The sequence below is a fragment of the Chamaea fasciata genome, unplaced genomic scaffold, assembly GCF_029207755.1.
Source record: "Chamaea fasciata isolate MVZ Bird 193981 ecotype frontalis unplaced genomic scaffold, bChaFas1.0.hap1 SCAF_8, whole genome shotgun sequence".
NCBI classification, from domain to species: domain Eukaryota; kingdom Metazoa; phylum Chordata; class Aves; order Passeriformes; family Sylviidae; genus Chamaea; species Chamaea fasciata.
The window spans coordinates 19,936,984-19,950,221 of record NW_027094093.1 but is presented as its reverse complement, the minus strand read 5'-3'; the positions used below and the strand labels follow the sequence as shown (position 1 = coordinate 19,950,221).

At 36.4% G+C, this 13,238-nt stretch overlaps 1 protein-coding gene across 1 annotated transcript in view; it reads right to left on the bottom strand.

The window, feature by feature from the left end:
* Window positions 1-596: 596 nt before the first annotated feature.
* The window catches only part of LRP2 (LDL receptor related protein 2), a 115,474-nt gene continuing 102,832 nt past the window's right edge, over window positions 597-13,238 (bottom strand). Inside the window, exons 68-79 of the mRNA XM_066189998.1 lie at window positions 12,997-13,125; window positions 12,107-12,327; window positions 11,498-11,677; window positions 10,865-10,984; window positions 8,907-8,997; window positions 8,270-8,337; window positions 7,990-8,110; window positions 5,321-5,450; window positions 3,263-3,382; window positions 3,054-3,161; window positions 2,553-2,624; window positions 597-2,103 (exon numbers count right to left, since the gene is read on the bottom strand). Coding sequence (XP_066046095.1) covers window positions 1,942-2,103; window positions 2,553-2,624; window positions 3,054-3,161; window positions 3,263-3,382; window positions 5,321-5,450; window positions 7,990-8,110; window positions 8,270-8,337; window positions 8,907-8,997; window positions 10,865-10,984; window positions 11,498-11,677; window positions 12,107-12,327; window positions 12,997-13,125 — 1,522 coding nt within the window. The 3' untranslated portion in view covers window positions 597-1,941. The remainder of the gene's footprint in view (window positions 2,104-2,552; window positions 2,625-3,053; window positions 3,162-3,262; window positions 3,383-5,320; window positions 5,451-7,989; window positions 8,111-8,269; window positions 8,338-8,906; window positions 8,998-10,864; window positions 10,985-11,497; window positions 11,678-12,106; window positions 12,328-12,996; window positions 13,126-13,238) is intronic.

Here is a 13,238-nt window from a genome sequence, read left to right as displayed (position 1 = left end):
TTGAGATGACAAACATTGACACTACTTTTTCTTGTGGTATGCAACTGCAGGTAAGTCTTTTGGAAGGGTCAGCCCTGCCTTCTCCCTTTAAAAAACCTTGTGAATTCTTTCCTTAAGAACAGCACCTCACATCTCAAAGAAATCCTTACAGATGTGTCTGCTGTATTGCAGACTCTAAGGAATTTTCTACATTCATGCACTCAGAAAAAAATGCTTTTAGAAACACATAATGTGCAAAAAGAAAAAAAAATCAAAAGATCAAATTCTGACATCAGATATGAAAGTTAATTGAAATAAGTTTTTAATCACTTAAGTCCATACTACCTTGATTGTCAGCCTCTCAATAGTAAGAGTTTCCTGTTTCAAGGGCCAGATTACTGAGTGTGTGTAATAGGGCAGCTTTCACACTTAGAGAGATACAAGGTCAGTATCAAGACAACATCTTATATGAAGAACTTTAGACGGTTGTGTGAAGCAGTAAGCACTATTCTTACTTGACTTTACCTAAAGCATTGACGTTTTCATCTCGGAGTGCACCGAAGTCTCCACAACAGAGAAAAGTACATAGGGCCTTGACACAAATTATGGAACATGAATGTGATAAAATAATATGTTTATTAGACTTATTCAGCAGCATCATTTTCCAGTTGTCTTTTCTAATCAAAGTATGTTACAATGTAATTACAAGCATTCTAATTAGAAATAGTTTATATTTTGACAATTTAGATATAAAAACAATCAAATAGCAAAAGTCTCAATGATTATAACTTCAGGAATCTTTCATATGAGTAGCTAGTCAGGAATGCTGAAGAACGTGGTCCTGTAATCAGAGTTTTCTCAATTGGTTCATGTTGTGGAAACTATCTTGGCTAATTAATAGAAGAGCTAAAAAGATCAACAGTGTATTCTGATGGAAGGTAATACGAACAACCAGATAACTACAAAGACTGCATTATAGATAGAAATTGTTTCCCTTTCTATTAATATCCACCTCAGGAAATAAATAGTCAATAAAATTAAATTTTCACATTAAAAAAAACCCTGAAGAATTACTGAAATGAACCAGTATCTTTCATGTTTTGCTGTTTGGAAATAAGATATTATAGAAACCTAGCTACTTCATAGTACAAATTAGTTCCAGAGACTCCAGCCAAGAACAGAGGTATTCCACTGATGAGCAAGAGAAAAGCTCATTAAGTAGTTGTGGCATTAAAATCTAAAAATATCCAGTCTTCATAGGAAGACTATTAATGGAATTGTGTTAATTGGAACCCAGAGAAAAAGTGTTTTATAGATTGAGAGGAAATTATCTCAGGCAATTAAAATATTGTAAGAACAACATTTTGCACAGGTAACTACTGAGCATACTAATGTTGCATTGACTCTTTCATCTTTTGTTTAACACAAGATAAAGGGATAGCCATTTTGATATTCAGTACTATATAAAATAAGTGGCAAAGACACCCAGAGCACCAGCAGAAGTTTTAAAAGGTGCTGTTATGAAAGATACACCCTAAGGACCCTGTAAATCAGTAATGTTTGTATATTTGCCTTGTTTCGTTCTTTTTTTTTTAGTTTTAAGCATTTATATAATTAATTTTGCCCTAAATATATGATCGATTCCATACAGATTTCTACTAGCAACATCACTGAACAAGATAATCTTAAAAAAATTTACAAATGTACAATATATTTATAACATTACTTTCAGACAGCTTCAGTGCAAAGATATACATATAGTACATCACGATAATTGTTCATAAAAATAGAAATTGGCATTTGTCAAAAAAAACAAGGCATAGTTTCAACGTACATCTCCAGCCACTGGCTAAAAGATGTTTATATTTTTATAAAGCATTTGAGTGTGAACCTTGCTTTTCTGTTTATAAAAAATACATGTGCAAATGGATGTGTCTAATTTTCCCTAAATGAGTTACCTAGTTATACCACAGAGTCCTCTTTAACAAGATTGGCGGTGTCTTTAAATGTATCCTCTGTTGCCGTGTAAGCTAGTGGCTGGTCTCTCTTCAGAATAATCTTGGGAGGCAGTGAAGGAGAACGGGTAGGGACATTTTCTGTGTCCTGTTGCTGCTCCTTTTCCATCTGAAACAATAATCATAAAATCAAACCCTACATTCTAATGCACCATACATCCAACATTAACTTTCAGAAACAGTAAATAAATTTTCCTAAAGTCAAACTTCATGGTGTAAATTATTTCTGCAAATACCACCTGCAACAAATGAAATACTAATTTCACCTCAGATAGTACTGCTGGGTAAAAATAATACTAGAAACTTATTCCATACACTGGAACTTCTACTTTAATGCTTAATGTCAGGAGCAGCTGTGTCGCCTGATCAGAGTTTGCTCAACACCTCATTGTGCAGGAAAAAACCTCTCACAACCACTTCAGTCCCTAACCCGGACTGGAATTTCTGTGCTGTTCCACACAGCAGCAGAATCTACCAATAATCTTTAACCTATGAATGCAAGAACAAAGCCCAGCAGTACATTAGCTGAAAAATAGAACTATATGATATAGACAATACCTCGGCATATATTGGGTTCTCAAAATTAGTGTTTTGTTTCTTCTTTTTCTTGAAGAAACTCCACTTTGATTCCTGAAACATAAAAATAATTAGAACTTTATACATTTTTCTCAAAACTTCTCTGGAAACTGCCATTACAGTGTTGGATTTCATTTGCACTGACTGCTGCCTCATTGACTTCAGATGGATGTTCTTCCAACACTATGTTGTAATTTTAAGCATGCAACCCAAATTTCTTATTTTGCTAGATAACCAAGTTATTTCTCCTAAAGACATATTCACAAAAGGCTAGGCAACAAAAATTACTAAACTACTTCATGGAAGCCTATCATTCCAGACAAGTACATCGAAGGGGGAAAAACTGTCTTGAAAACAACACAAGGGAAATTACTGAGGGACATGAAACTACATTAAGTTGACTGCAGCTTCCCTAACAATTCCATTTTTCTGATCTGGAGCAGAAAACAAACAAGGCAGCCTTACAGCATTTTTATTTCCTACCGGAGGTGCATCTGTACTCTGAGGGGTTTCCTGCGGGCTGGTAGATATCACAGAGGAATACACTGGATTTTCAAAATTTTCATTTTCCTCACTACCAGCTGCTGCTACCTGTAGGAGAAGAAAAAAAAAAAAAATCAACATTCTTCAAAGAAGAAAACGTGTTCATAGGGGAAAATGAAAGGTGAAAGTCAAGCCAAAATTTATCTTACGAGTGTTGGCCGAATGACTGTAACTGCACCAGCTGTGCTGGCTCCACCATCTCTGGTTGTATACATTGGATTTTCAAACGTGATTGGTTGTTTCCCTGACTCCACTGCAAAGTTTTCATTCTGTGGAGGAAAAAATCCAACAACTGCAATGGAATAAACACCTCCACACTCCTAGGAATTAATGTGTAGTCAAACTCTTCATCTTGAGGAACAACACATGTTTACTTTCACATAAGCTTAGACAAAACCTAGTATTTGTTAAAATCACAACATCAATTTACTTTTACTCCCTGACTTAGCAGCCTGGACTACTGATTGTTCCAATATTATCCCATTTCCTGGATGGACAGAAACCCCCAGACACATTTCAATACTTGACTCAAAGCATTTTATGATGAGGAAGGATGATTTTCACAAATCATACCTTCAACAGGGAAGAGATATCAAAGGAATAATAATATTCAAATAAATATTTTAATTTAGAGACTCCAAAATGACATACAAATTATTAAGCAGTAGCTAATATATAAAAGAATGGGATAAATTCATTTTGTCCCAGCAAGGAGACTGCTGTATTTTTTGAGACAAAGTAGTGAGTGTGTCTCCTTACTTATGTCAGATGAGTTACATCAGGTAGGAGGATAATGAAAACAAAACCCCACCCAGACTCACTTGTCCTGCTCTTCGACACAGCCTCATGACAGAGTTAGCAAGGAATAGCACAGGAATAGTACAGAAACTAGTTCCTTAAACCTGCCTCATTTTCACAAACCACTGCTTCGTGCCACATGGATTCATTGTTTTTCTACCAGAATATGGCTTTTTATAACACAGTAAACTCTTGTCAGCTCCCTCAAACTAGACTGACCAAGAATAGCCCCACTGAAAAATATCCAACATCTACCCATGCATATATGATGCTAAAATTTTAGGAGGTACATCCCACAGTTCTTCACAGCTGTACACCAAACCCTTTGAATTCTTTCAGTGAAGATAACGATTTTTTGTTTATATTCTGGATACAGAGGGAGAACTAACACCACGTAGTAGAGATAGTCTGGATCCAGACCTGCTATTGGCAATGTATAAACTGCATTGCTTGAACTTCAGTATGTCAGCATGGGGCCAGAAAACGCCAAGTAGGGTCAAGTTCTTTGTGCATAAAAAAGATTTGCGGTAAAATATACAAGCCTAAAGCTATTTCTCCAATGTTTACTGAAATGTTCATGTGAATGTTTTGTTACACAAGCCGCCTAATTTTGACAAAGACAGTGTTTCTTCATCTAGACAAAGGTCACATATTCATACTAGGAGCTTATCTTCTTTAGCTGTTTCATTTCATATCTATTCACCATTAGTTTAGGGAGTTTCCCTATAATTGGCAGCAAGTGCTTACTATTCAAGCATATCCATGATGTGTTTCCTACAAGTAAAAATCATTTGTGCATTGTACGTCTTGTGGCAAACGGGAATAACACAGGGATCTGCCACTTCTCAGATGTGCATAACAAAACATGCATGAAGTAGAGTTACACTTTATGATGTCCCCGTAACTGTTAAACATGATTTGCTTAAACTTTATAAATTCAGAAATTGCCAAATCTATCTTGTATTGCAAAAAATAGTGAATCCTGTGGTTAGGCTTGAGTTTTACCTCTGAATGCTCTAACATGCCATTTAGTTTTGAAAACGACACATGTTTAAAGTGCTCCATGGAACACAAAGGTCCTAAAAAATTCCCTTTTACAATGCTGTCATTTGTCTACTCATTCCCTTTATATTGCATGAACGTGCTGAAGGATGAAAGAGGGTAATTGACTGAATTTCTGCTATATAAATCTTGGAAAAATTCACATTATTTTAAATAACATCCTATATTTGTCCTTGCCTTCAAATTACAAAAAGGTATTTTAGGAAACGATCAATCATTGTTCACTTCTTTTTGTAGAACACATTTATCATCTCACTATCATTTTATAGTTAAAGAATCCCTTCTATAAGCTACTAATTGCATTAAAAGAACACAATTTTTAAAATTATGTGAGAACTAAATCTTACCATTTGCATTGCTCTGTCTATAGCAGAATCTCCCCCAAAGCCAGAGACTCCTATGTCCATAGTCACATCTGCTCCAGATCGGAAAGTTACTCCATTGCCATTTTCATTAGATTTTACAAGACTACTTAAACTATTAAAAATCCAAACAAACAAAAACAAACAAACAAAAAGAAAGTAGTAGAGATTATACAGAAATTTATAATACAGGTTGTTTCACTTGTTCTTCTAAGTATAATTATCACTTGAAATTATGGCAAGATAACATCAGAAGTTGTATTTCTCTTTGAGTTTAACAAGTTTTCTAACCTAAGTTAGCCCACTCAGAATCATCTCAAATACCTTTGTGTACTCATGTAGACATCAAGTGATGTTAGTGAAATACAATTTCCTAAAATTTACCTACATTTTGACCACTCTTACTTCAGTGTTGATTTGAAAACAAATGCGTGGATTCACTCAGTTATACAAATTCACTGAAACTGATTTTTAAAACACCTATCTAAAATTTGACAGTATAATTCCACCAATAACTATACTGAAGATTTATGCATGCAAATCATGAAAATACCTACAAGACACTCTTTTCATACTAGTGAATGTTCAGCCTGTGTATAGATTTATAACAATCACAAGTGCACATGAATAATTTTGGAAATGGTCTGAAAGCACACTGTGGGCCTAAAAACTTATAAGAGGAGTGAAAGAGAAACAGGACATTCCCACACAGAAATCTGAGCATGTAACATCTCCAAGGCAGCTAACTACAAATCTGCTCCATAGCTAACCTTTGGTTTCATTTTGTCAAATTTGCCTAACTTGAAGGAAGGCAGAAGTACTGGAAAATCTTTCCTATTGTATGTCCTCACTGGATCTGGCTCGTGCTAAGCTTCTTTCCTACAACTGGTGCATTGTGTACACATGTCACCAGCTGGCCTTGTAGGCATCAGCTGATTGAATTTTAAAAAGGTAGACCTTAGCTATGATTCCTGTATAGGGACAGATCTCATATTACAGGCAACAGCTACGCTATAATTTGAGTTAACTCTGCTGTAAAGGTATGAGTTCAGAGTTTAAAAAGGGATTGAGCAATGGCAGCACTAAGACATATTCATGGCAGAAATAAATGTAAATCAACCTTTACAGACAAAAAACTGATGTCTCCTTTTCACAGTCTCGTAACTTATGTGGGAAGCATTGTTGAATAGTAAAGATCAAGTCAGTACATTAAAATTTCAGTTTATTCACTATATGACAATGCAGAAAGTTTCCATTCAGAAAAGCAAGAAACAGGGAATTTCAGTGAGTACCTTGGAGATCTCTTAAAACCTCTTTGTCCTTCAGAATTTACCTGCACAAAAATTTTGCCCCCATTTAACTACATCAACTCATGAATAGATTGGATTAGAATCATAAAATCACAGAATGGCTAGAGCTGGAAGGGACCTTAAAGATCATCTAGTTTTTGCCCCGTTGCCATTGGCAGGGACCCCTTCAACTAGACCAGGTTGCTCGGAGCTCCTTCCAACCCAGCCTTGAATAATGCCAAGGGTGGGGCATCCACAACTTCCCTGGGAAACCTGTTCTAGTGCCTCACCACTCACCAAGAATTAATTCTTAATATCTAATCTAAACTTACTCTCAGTTTAAATCCATTCCTCCCTGTCCTGTCACTATGTGCCCTTGTAAAAAGTCTCTCCCCATTTTCCTTGTAGACTCCCTTCACCTACTAGAAAATCACCCTTAGGTCACCCCTAAATCTTCTCTTTTCCAGGCTGAACAAACTCAGTTCTCTCAGCCTTTCTATGTAGGAGAGTTGTTCCATCCCTCTAATCATCTTCACGGTTTTCATCTGGACTCACACAGTGTCACTAGTTCAGTGTAATCCTCCAGTGAGGAGGTAGTTTTAGCTTCATCCACATTAGGGATTATGGTGATTTAATTAGATTGAGTTAAGAGCTATAAATGGGAAATTAGTGCAAGGACTATGAAGATGTGCCTTTATGCATTTTAAAACACATAATTTGCTTAAAGCTAAAAAAATTCAAAGCATCATATTCTGACATAATTTCTAAGACAAATTAATTTTAAATAATTTCAAATATATTTTCTTTGTCTTCCTATGATTTAAAACCCCAAATATTTTTGAAGACATTTCACAAAGCTGGTTTTCACTTGCCAGTATGACTGTCAGCAGTGTAGGCATTGTCTCAGGCTTAGAAACACACAGAAATACACTACACGCATGCCATATTTATAAGCAGATGAAAATAGCATTGCAGATGAATCGAGCCTTTCAAGTGTTAAAAGATCTCTTCAAACCATCTCAGGTCAAAATTTATAAAAAACTAAAACATTTAACTATGGTCTTTTGTATCTTTTTGAACTGAATATGCAGTTTCAGATCTGGTAAACAGTCTTCCATATTGCTCATTATTTAAAAGTAATTTAGAATGTCAAAGAGTTTTACAGTCATCCTTTGTTACACAGTAATGATCAGCTATGATATAGCCTGGAATGAAAAATTCACTGGAGTTGCTGCAACACTGCACTTCCCATATTCCACCAGAATGGGCACACAGCAAAAAAATTGATTTTTTCAGAAATATTTAGAAACAAATATACATTTCCAGTTCACAGACATTCCTGCTCTGAAAGCCTTCAAAACATACCTCGGTAGTTTGGGAAGCGCTGGTAAAAGGGAGCCTGTTCGTCTGTAGTTAAAAAAGCCTCCAACTGCTAACACTCCAATTATTATGATTAGTATGACTGTCAGCAACACTGCTACTGCTGCTGTCAAAGACAGAAGAATAAGAAAACATTCAAGCAAGCATAGTTCAGTGCAAAAAAAGAGCCCAGAGAATTAGAAGTCTGACCCTGAACAGGTATCATGGTGAGGCATTACACATTCTTTAGCTCAAATGTCAAATTTAATATATTCTTGAAGCTTACTTGTTCCAGGAGGGACTCCTTTTGACAATCCTATTTCACAATAATTCCCAGTGTATCCATAAGAACATCTGTAAATGTAAGAAGGACAGCTGACTGAATGACTTTTATTAAGTTTGGGATCTCAGCTTTATGATTATATTCTGAAATGTTTATCTACAACCCAGAAATTTTAACTCCATGCTCAGTAATTATATATTGCACTGACTGTATGTAAATACAGTATGTCTCCTATATTCGGAGAACTAAAAGTGAAAATAAAAAGTGCCGAGTCAGGAAGGTCTGGTTTCAGTGGAGCATTGCTGGCACCTGCTGGCTGTTCCAAGCCACATTTACTGAGTTACTTTTCCATTGTTACAATTTTGGGGTATAGCATTTTATTGGAATCTTCAGAGGTTTTCCTTTTTGGGTTTTTGGTTTTGGGGTTTGTTTGGAATTTTTTCCCCAAACTGATGCATTTACATTACTTATTTTTTTGGTATTTTTATGCATGCGTTTTCCATACTTGTCATAAAAATGCTACTGCAGATGTATGACACCTTCTAAAGTGTTTCCAACAGATTTCAAAGAGTTTAATTGTTTCATAAAACTAAAACAGCACAGTCTGAGCCAGGACTACCCTAAAAACATACAGACTTACTTGCATTTGGGAAGACTGCTTTCATCTATATAGCATGTTCCACCGTTCATGCACCTGCAAGCTGGTGGCATTGTGGGAGGGGATTCAATAGCTGCAAAATTCAGAAGCCACATATGCATTATCAAGACATCCTCAACAAACTAAGTAATACCAATAATGCATTTTCTTTCTCTCTATAGATCTTGCATATGCAAACTCACAGGCTGCTTTTCAGACCTTTTGTTTTTGATAGCACATGTGCTTGTTGCTCTTGTGTCTGTTTTTTCTGCCAAATCAGCTTAAATTAATTGAAGCAAAATCTCTTCTCAGAACATAACAACTTAGTAGAGTGTAGGCACAGTCAGCTCAAGAGCTGTGTGTCTGCTCACTTTCTTTTTTTCATGCAATACAGCCCAACATCACCCTTCAAACCTCTCCATTCAGAAAGCAGCAATGCTTTCTCTCTTTTGTCCAGATTCTTCCATTTTACCAGTGGGAAGTTGCACAGAGAAGGCCAAACTGGAATGTATTTACTTATGAAGAAAAGCAATGGATAGAAATGCACATAGAGGAACAGCATTATTCTAATGTTGAATCAACTGGGGGAAAAAATTCATACTAGTCTTCAGTGAGAGCTCAGAATATACTGTCAGAAAAGTGTACTTAACATAGGAAAAGCCTTGGATCTGAGCAATTATTAAAGGCTATAGATTTGAGGATGGACATAGATGATAGTATTTTGTCAAAAATTGTTATCAGCCAGAGGAAGGAAGGATGTTTCTACAATGTTTCTTACAGGTAAAACGCCCTTCAAGTAAATGGGGAACAAAAACGGGAAAGGCAGAGGTTGCTTCTCAGTAGCTGCAATATGACCAAATAAACTAAATGTATGTACAAGACCTATGTTTGGTCACTGCACAAGCACAGTTTTCTTAATTCCCAAACATTTTATGTAAAGCAGTTATGTAAAAGCCAAGAATATCAAATTCAGTGTCCTCAGAGCAATAAGCAGCAATTAGTAAATGCAGTCAACACTGTTATTGATCCCTAATTTAAAGACATTTTGCATACATTCATTCACTATTACATATTACTATAACTTCTTTCTGCAGCTTACACCACAAGGCAATAGGAAAAATCATTAATAATTATAAAGAAAATGTAATTTAGAGGTAAGGCAGTGTAAAAGTGATGACATTTTTTCTTTCAGTGTAAAAGGAATATAACTCAGAGAAGATTAACCATAGGAAAGATGCCAGACATAATGTTACAAACTATAATACATTAAAGGTATGTTCCAAGGACAAGTACAAGGACATCTGGCTACCACCCACACCACTGTAAGCTAAGAATTCAGACTCTCAGCTACAGAAAAATAGAAATCCTGCAGTGGTATTTTCATTGTTCTTAGTAAAGGCTGAGAAATTCTATTTAATTTGTGCTCCTGGAAGCACTGTGAGGGTTTTTCTGCAATGCAACAACCAAGCATGAAATTCTAGTGCCTAAAAGGCTTTCCAGAGTATAATTATCTAGAAGTTATCTCTGTCCATACTCTTGAGTTCTGTAAGCTTTAAGTTTCTATGGTACTGACTAAGTTAGAGCTTTTACAGAATTTTAAACAAAATTGTTAACAATAATTTGTCAGAAATTCTTAGTTCTGAAATCAATGCATTCTTAAAAAAATATTTTGGAATTTCAGAACAAAAATCAGAAAGCATGACCAGTTTTGTAGCTCGGTCTGCTCTGGTCGGATTGACAGACCTATATCCATTTTACAAATGACATGCAAAAACATTAAAGGAAGTGTACAAGGTGACCACAAATCAGCGATAAGTGAGAATAAAAGCCAGATGTTCTGACTTACCAATATCTATTACATCAGTTAGCTTATCCCTCCATACTTCTAATTCTGTAATGCATTTGTACTCCTAAAGAAAAGCTTCTGTCGCTTTCCTTTCCAGTTTGACAAATTATTCTACCTGCATCACATTCCGTGCTGCTGCCTTCTAGGAATCGAGTCCCTTGAGGACACGAGCAGGTGTATCCTCCTGGTCTCAGCAAGCAGAGGTGGCTGCAGACATCTTTACAAGGATTAGGCACTGAAAAGGTGATAAAGCAATAAAGATTTGAAGAAGCAATGCAGCATATTCCTGAGGTAAGGCAGGGGGATTCCATAGTCAGTTGTGTCAACACACCACATTTATACTAAAACCTTCCCTCTGCCTTTTCTTACACCCTTACATTCTTAAGGGAGAGACAGTGCCTGCTGAGAGGCCATATAGCACCAGGAACAAACTACTCCAAGTATTAAATGATCAGCACTTTACCAGGATAAATACATATTATGACTGTCTTCATGAGGAATGGGAAAAAGAGAAATGACAGGGTCATAACTTAGAGACTCAAAAGACCAGTGTGTGGTGTTTCACTGTTCATTTCATTTCCGGTGTGCAGAAAATACTTGTCAGCCTCTATTTCATTATTAGGTTTTCAGAAACTAGTATCATTTACTAACAGACACATTATCAAAAGATTACTAAGCTCTTTGCAGACATCAATACCAACTTCAATTTCATAGCAAGAAATGGCTCACTGGGATCCCAATTACCCACCTGACTGATTGTATCTGTGCTGGTGATAGATGCGCACTTGGGTAAGCCACGGATTTACGGTCAGTACTTTCACTTTTTCTCCACTTCCAAATTTATCCTTCTTCCAGACTTCTCCTCGTTCTTTAGCTATCCAGTATAAATGGCCTTCAAAGACATCAAGGCTGTATGGACTGCCTACTTCTTAAAGGAGCCAAATAAGAGACTATCAGCAAGCAAATCTCCAATAGAACAGAGAGAACTGCTCTTCTTCAGCTTGAAGACATTATTCATTGCTTTCATTTTAAGACATATGCAGTCATATATTTATATCCTCATTTGTCTGACCTCTTCATGTCTCAGTGCCCACACTGATTGACACTGATTAACAGTATACATAAAAAAGCAAGAATCCAGTTTTCCATGTTGTCTCCTATCTGGAACATAGACTCCACTCAAGGAGTCCAGTTACCAGGCATCGCTGAGCCTGGTGTGCCATTGATCACTGTATAAAGGAGAAAACACTTCCAAGACCTAATCTTTGAAAAGCTCCCAAATGTAGCCCCACTTGTGAAGCCCAAGCGCTTGTAAGAACACATCTTGATTACTATTTATTACATGGTATGTTCTTACCTCCATGTAGTACAATGGTTCTGTCTGTCCCATCAGGTCTCATGGATTCAATTATATTTTCTTTGGAATCACTCCAATAGATCCTATCATTGTTCAAATAATCAATAGAAAGACCAGTTGGCCAGCCAAGGTCTTCAGAGATCAGAGTTTGTCTTTGTTGTCCATCCATCCAGGCACATTCAATCTTTGGCTGCCTTCCCCAGTCAGTCCAATACATAAGCCTGAAAAGACAGAATGAGAAATGAATACAGTTCAGAATTTGGTCATTGTGATTATCCTTTGGAGTTTCATTCAAAAGGTCAGTAATGGAAAAAACGCCGTTCAGCAGCCTATGTTTTGCAGATATGACTGGGAAGGTCACAGAGAATTCACTGAACGATGAACACCAAAAGAACATCCATCAGTCACAATAAAGCTGTAGCATCCACATCACTTCAGGGAGCTATGCTGCTTTACTCCACCTGAGAGAAGCACATATCAATATCTCATGATCTACCATTTAGCCCAAGTTGCAGCAAGCCCAGCTGTTGAATGTACAAATGCATTTACATTGCTTTTCCCCATGGAGGAGACTATGACTTTCCTGCTTGAAGCTGGTGAAGAGACATTCTCACCTATTTTCCTGTTTCAGTAGTAACAGAGAAATTTGGTGGGAGCATAATAATGTAGAAAAGAGATTTTTATTTGAACCATCTGGCCTTGTCACCAAAACAGGCATCCGTGTTAAATCTAATTCTAAAATGGTTTCCCATGCTCACCAACTTTGCAATGTTAGTAAAGGGAAGTTCCCAAAAACATTCCCTTAGTCATTCCTGAAAAAAATACCACTGTGGGTTTTTTTGGTTTTGAATAAGCATTGAAATAATTGTGGTAAGTCTTGCAGTACTCACCCACGTTTTGGATTGACAGCAATAGCTGCTGGTTGATCCAGTTGAGTAAAAATAAGCCATTTCCTATACCGTCCATCTAATTTTGCCACCTCTATGCGATTAGTCCCTGCATCAGTCCAGTAAAGATGTCTGAATTACATAAAACACAAAAAATTCCAAAAGTAAATAGTTTACACTTAAAAGAGGAATAAAATAAAGAAGAAACACTCTCTCAAACTCGAATAAAATTAATATAATGAACC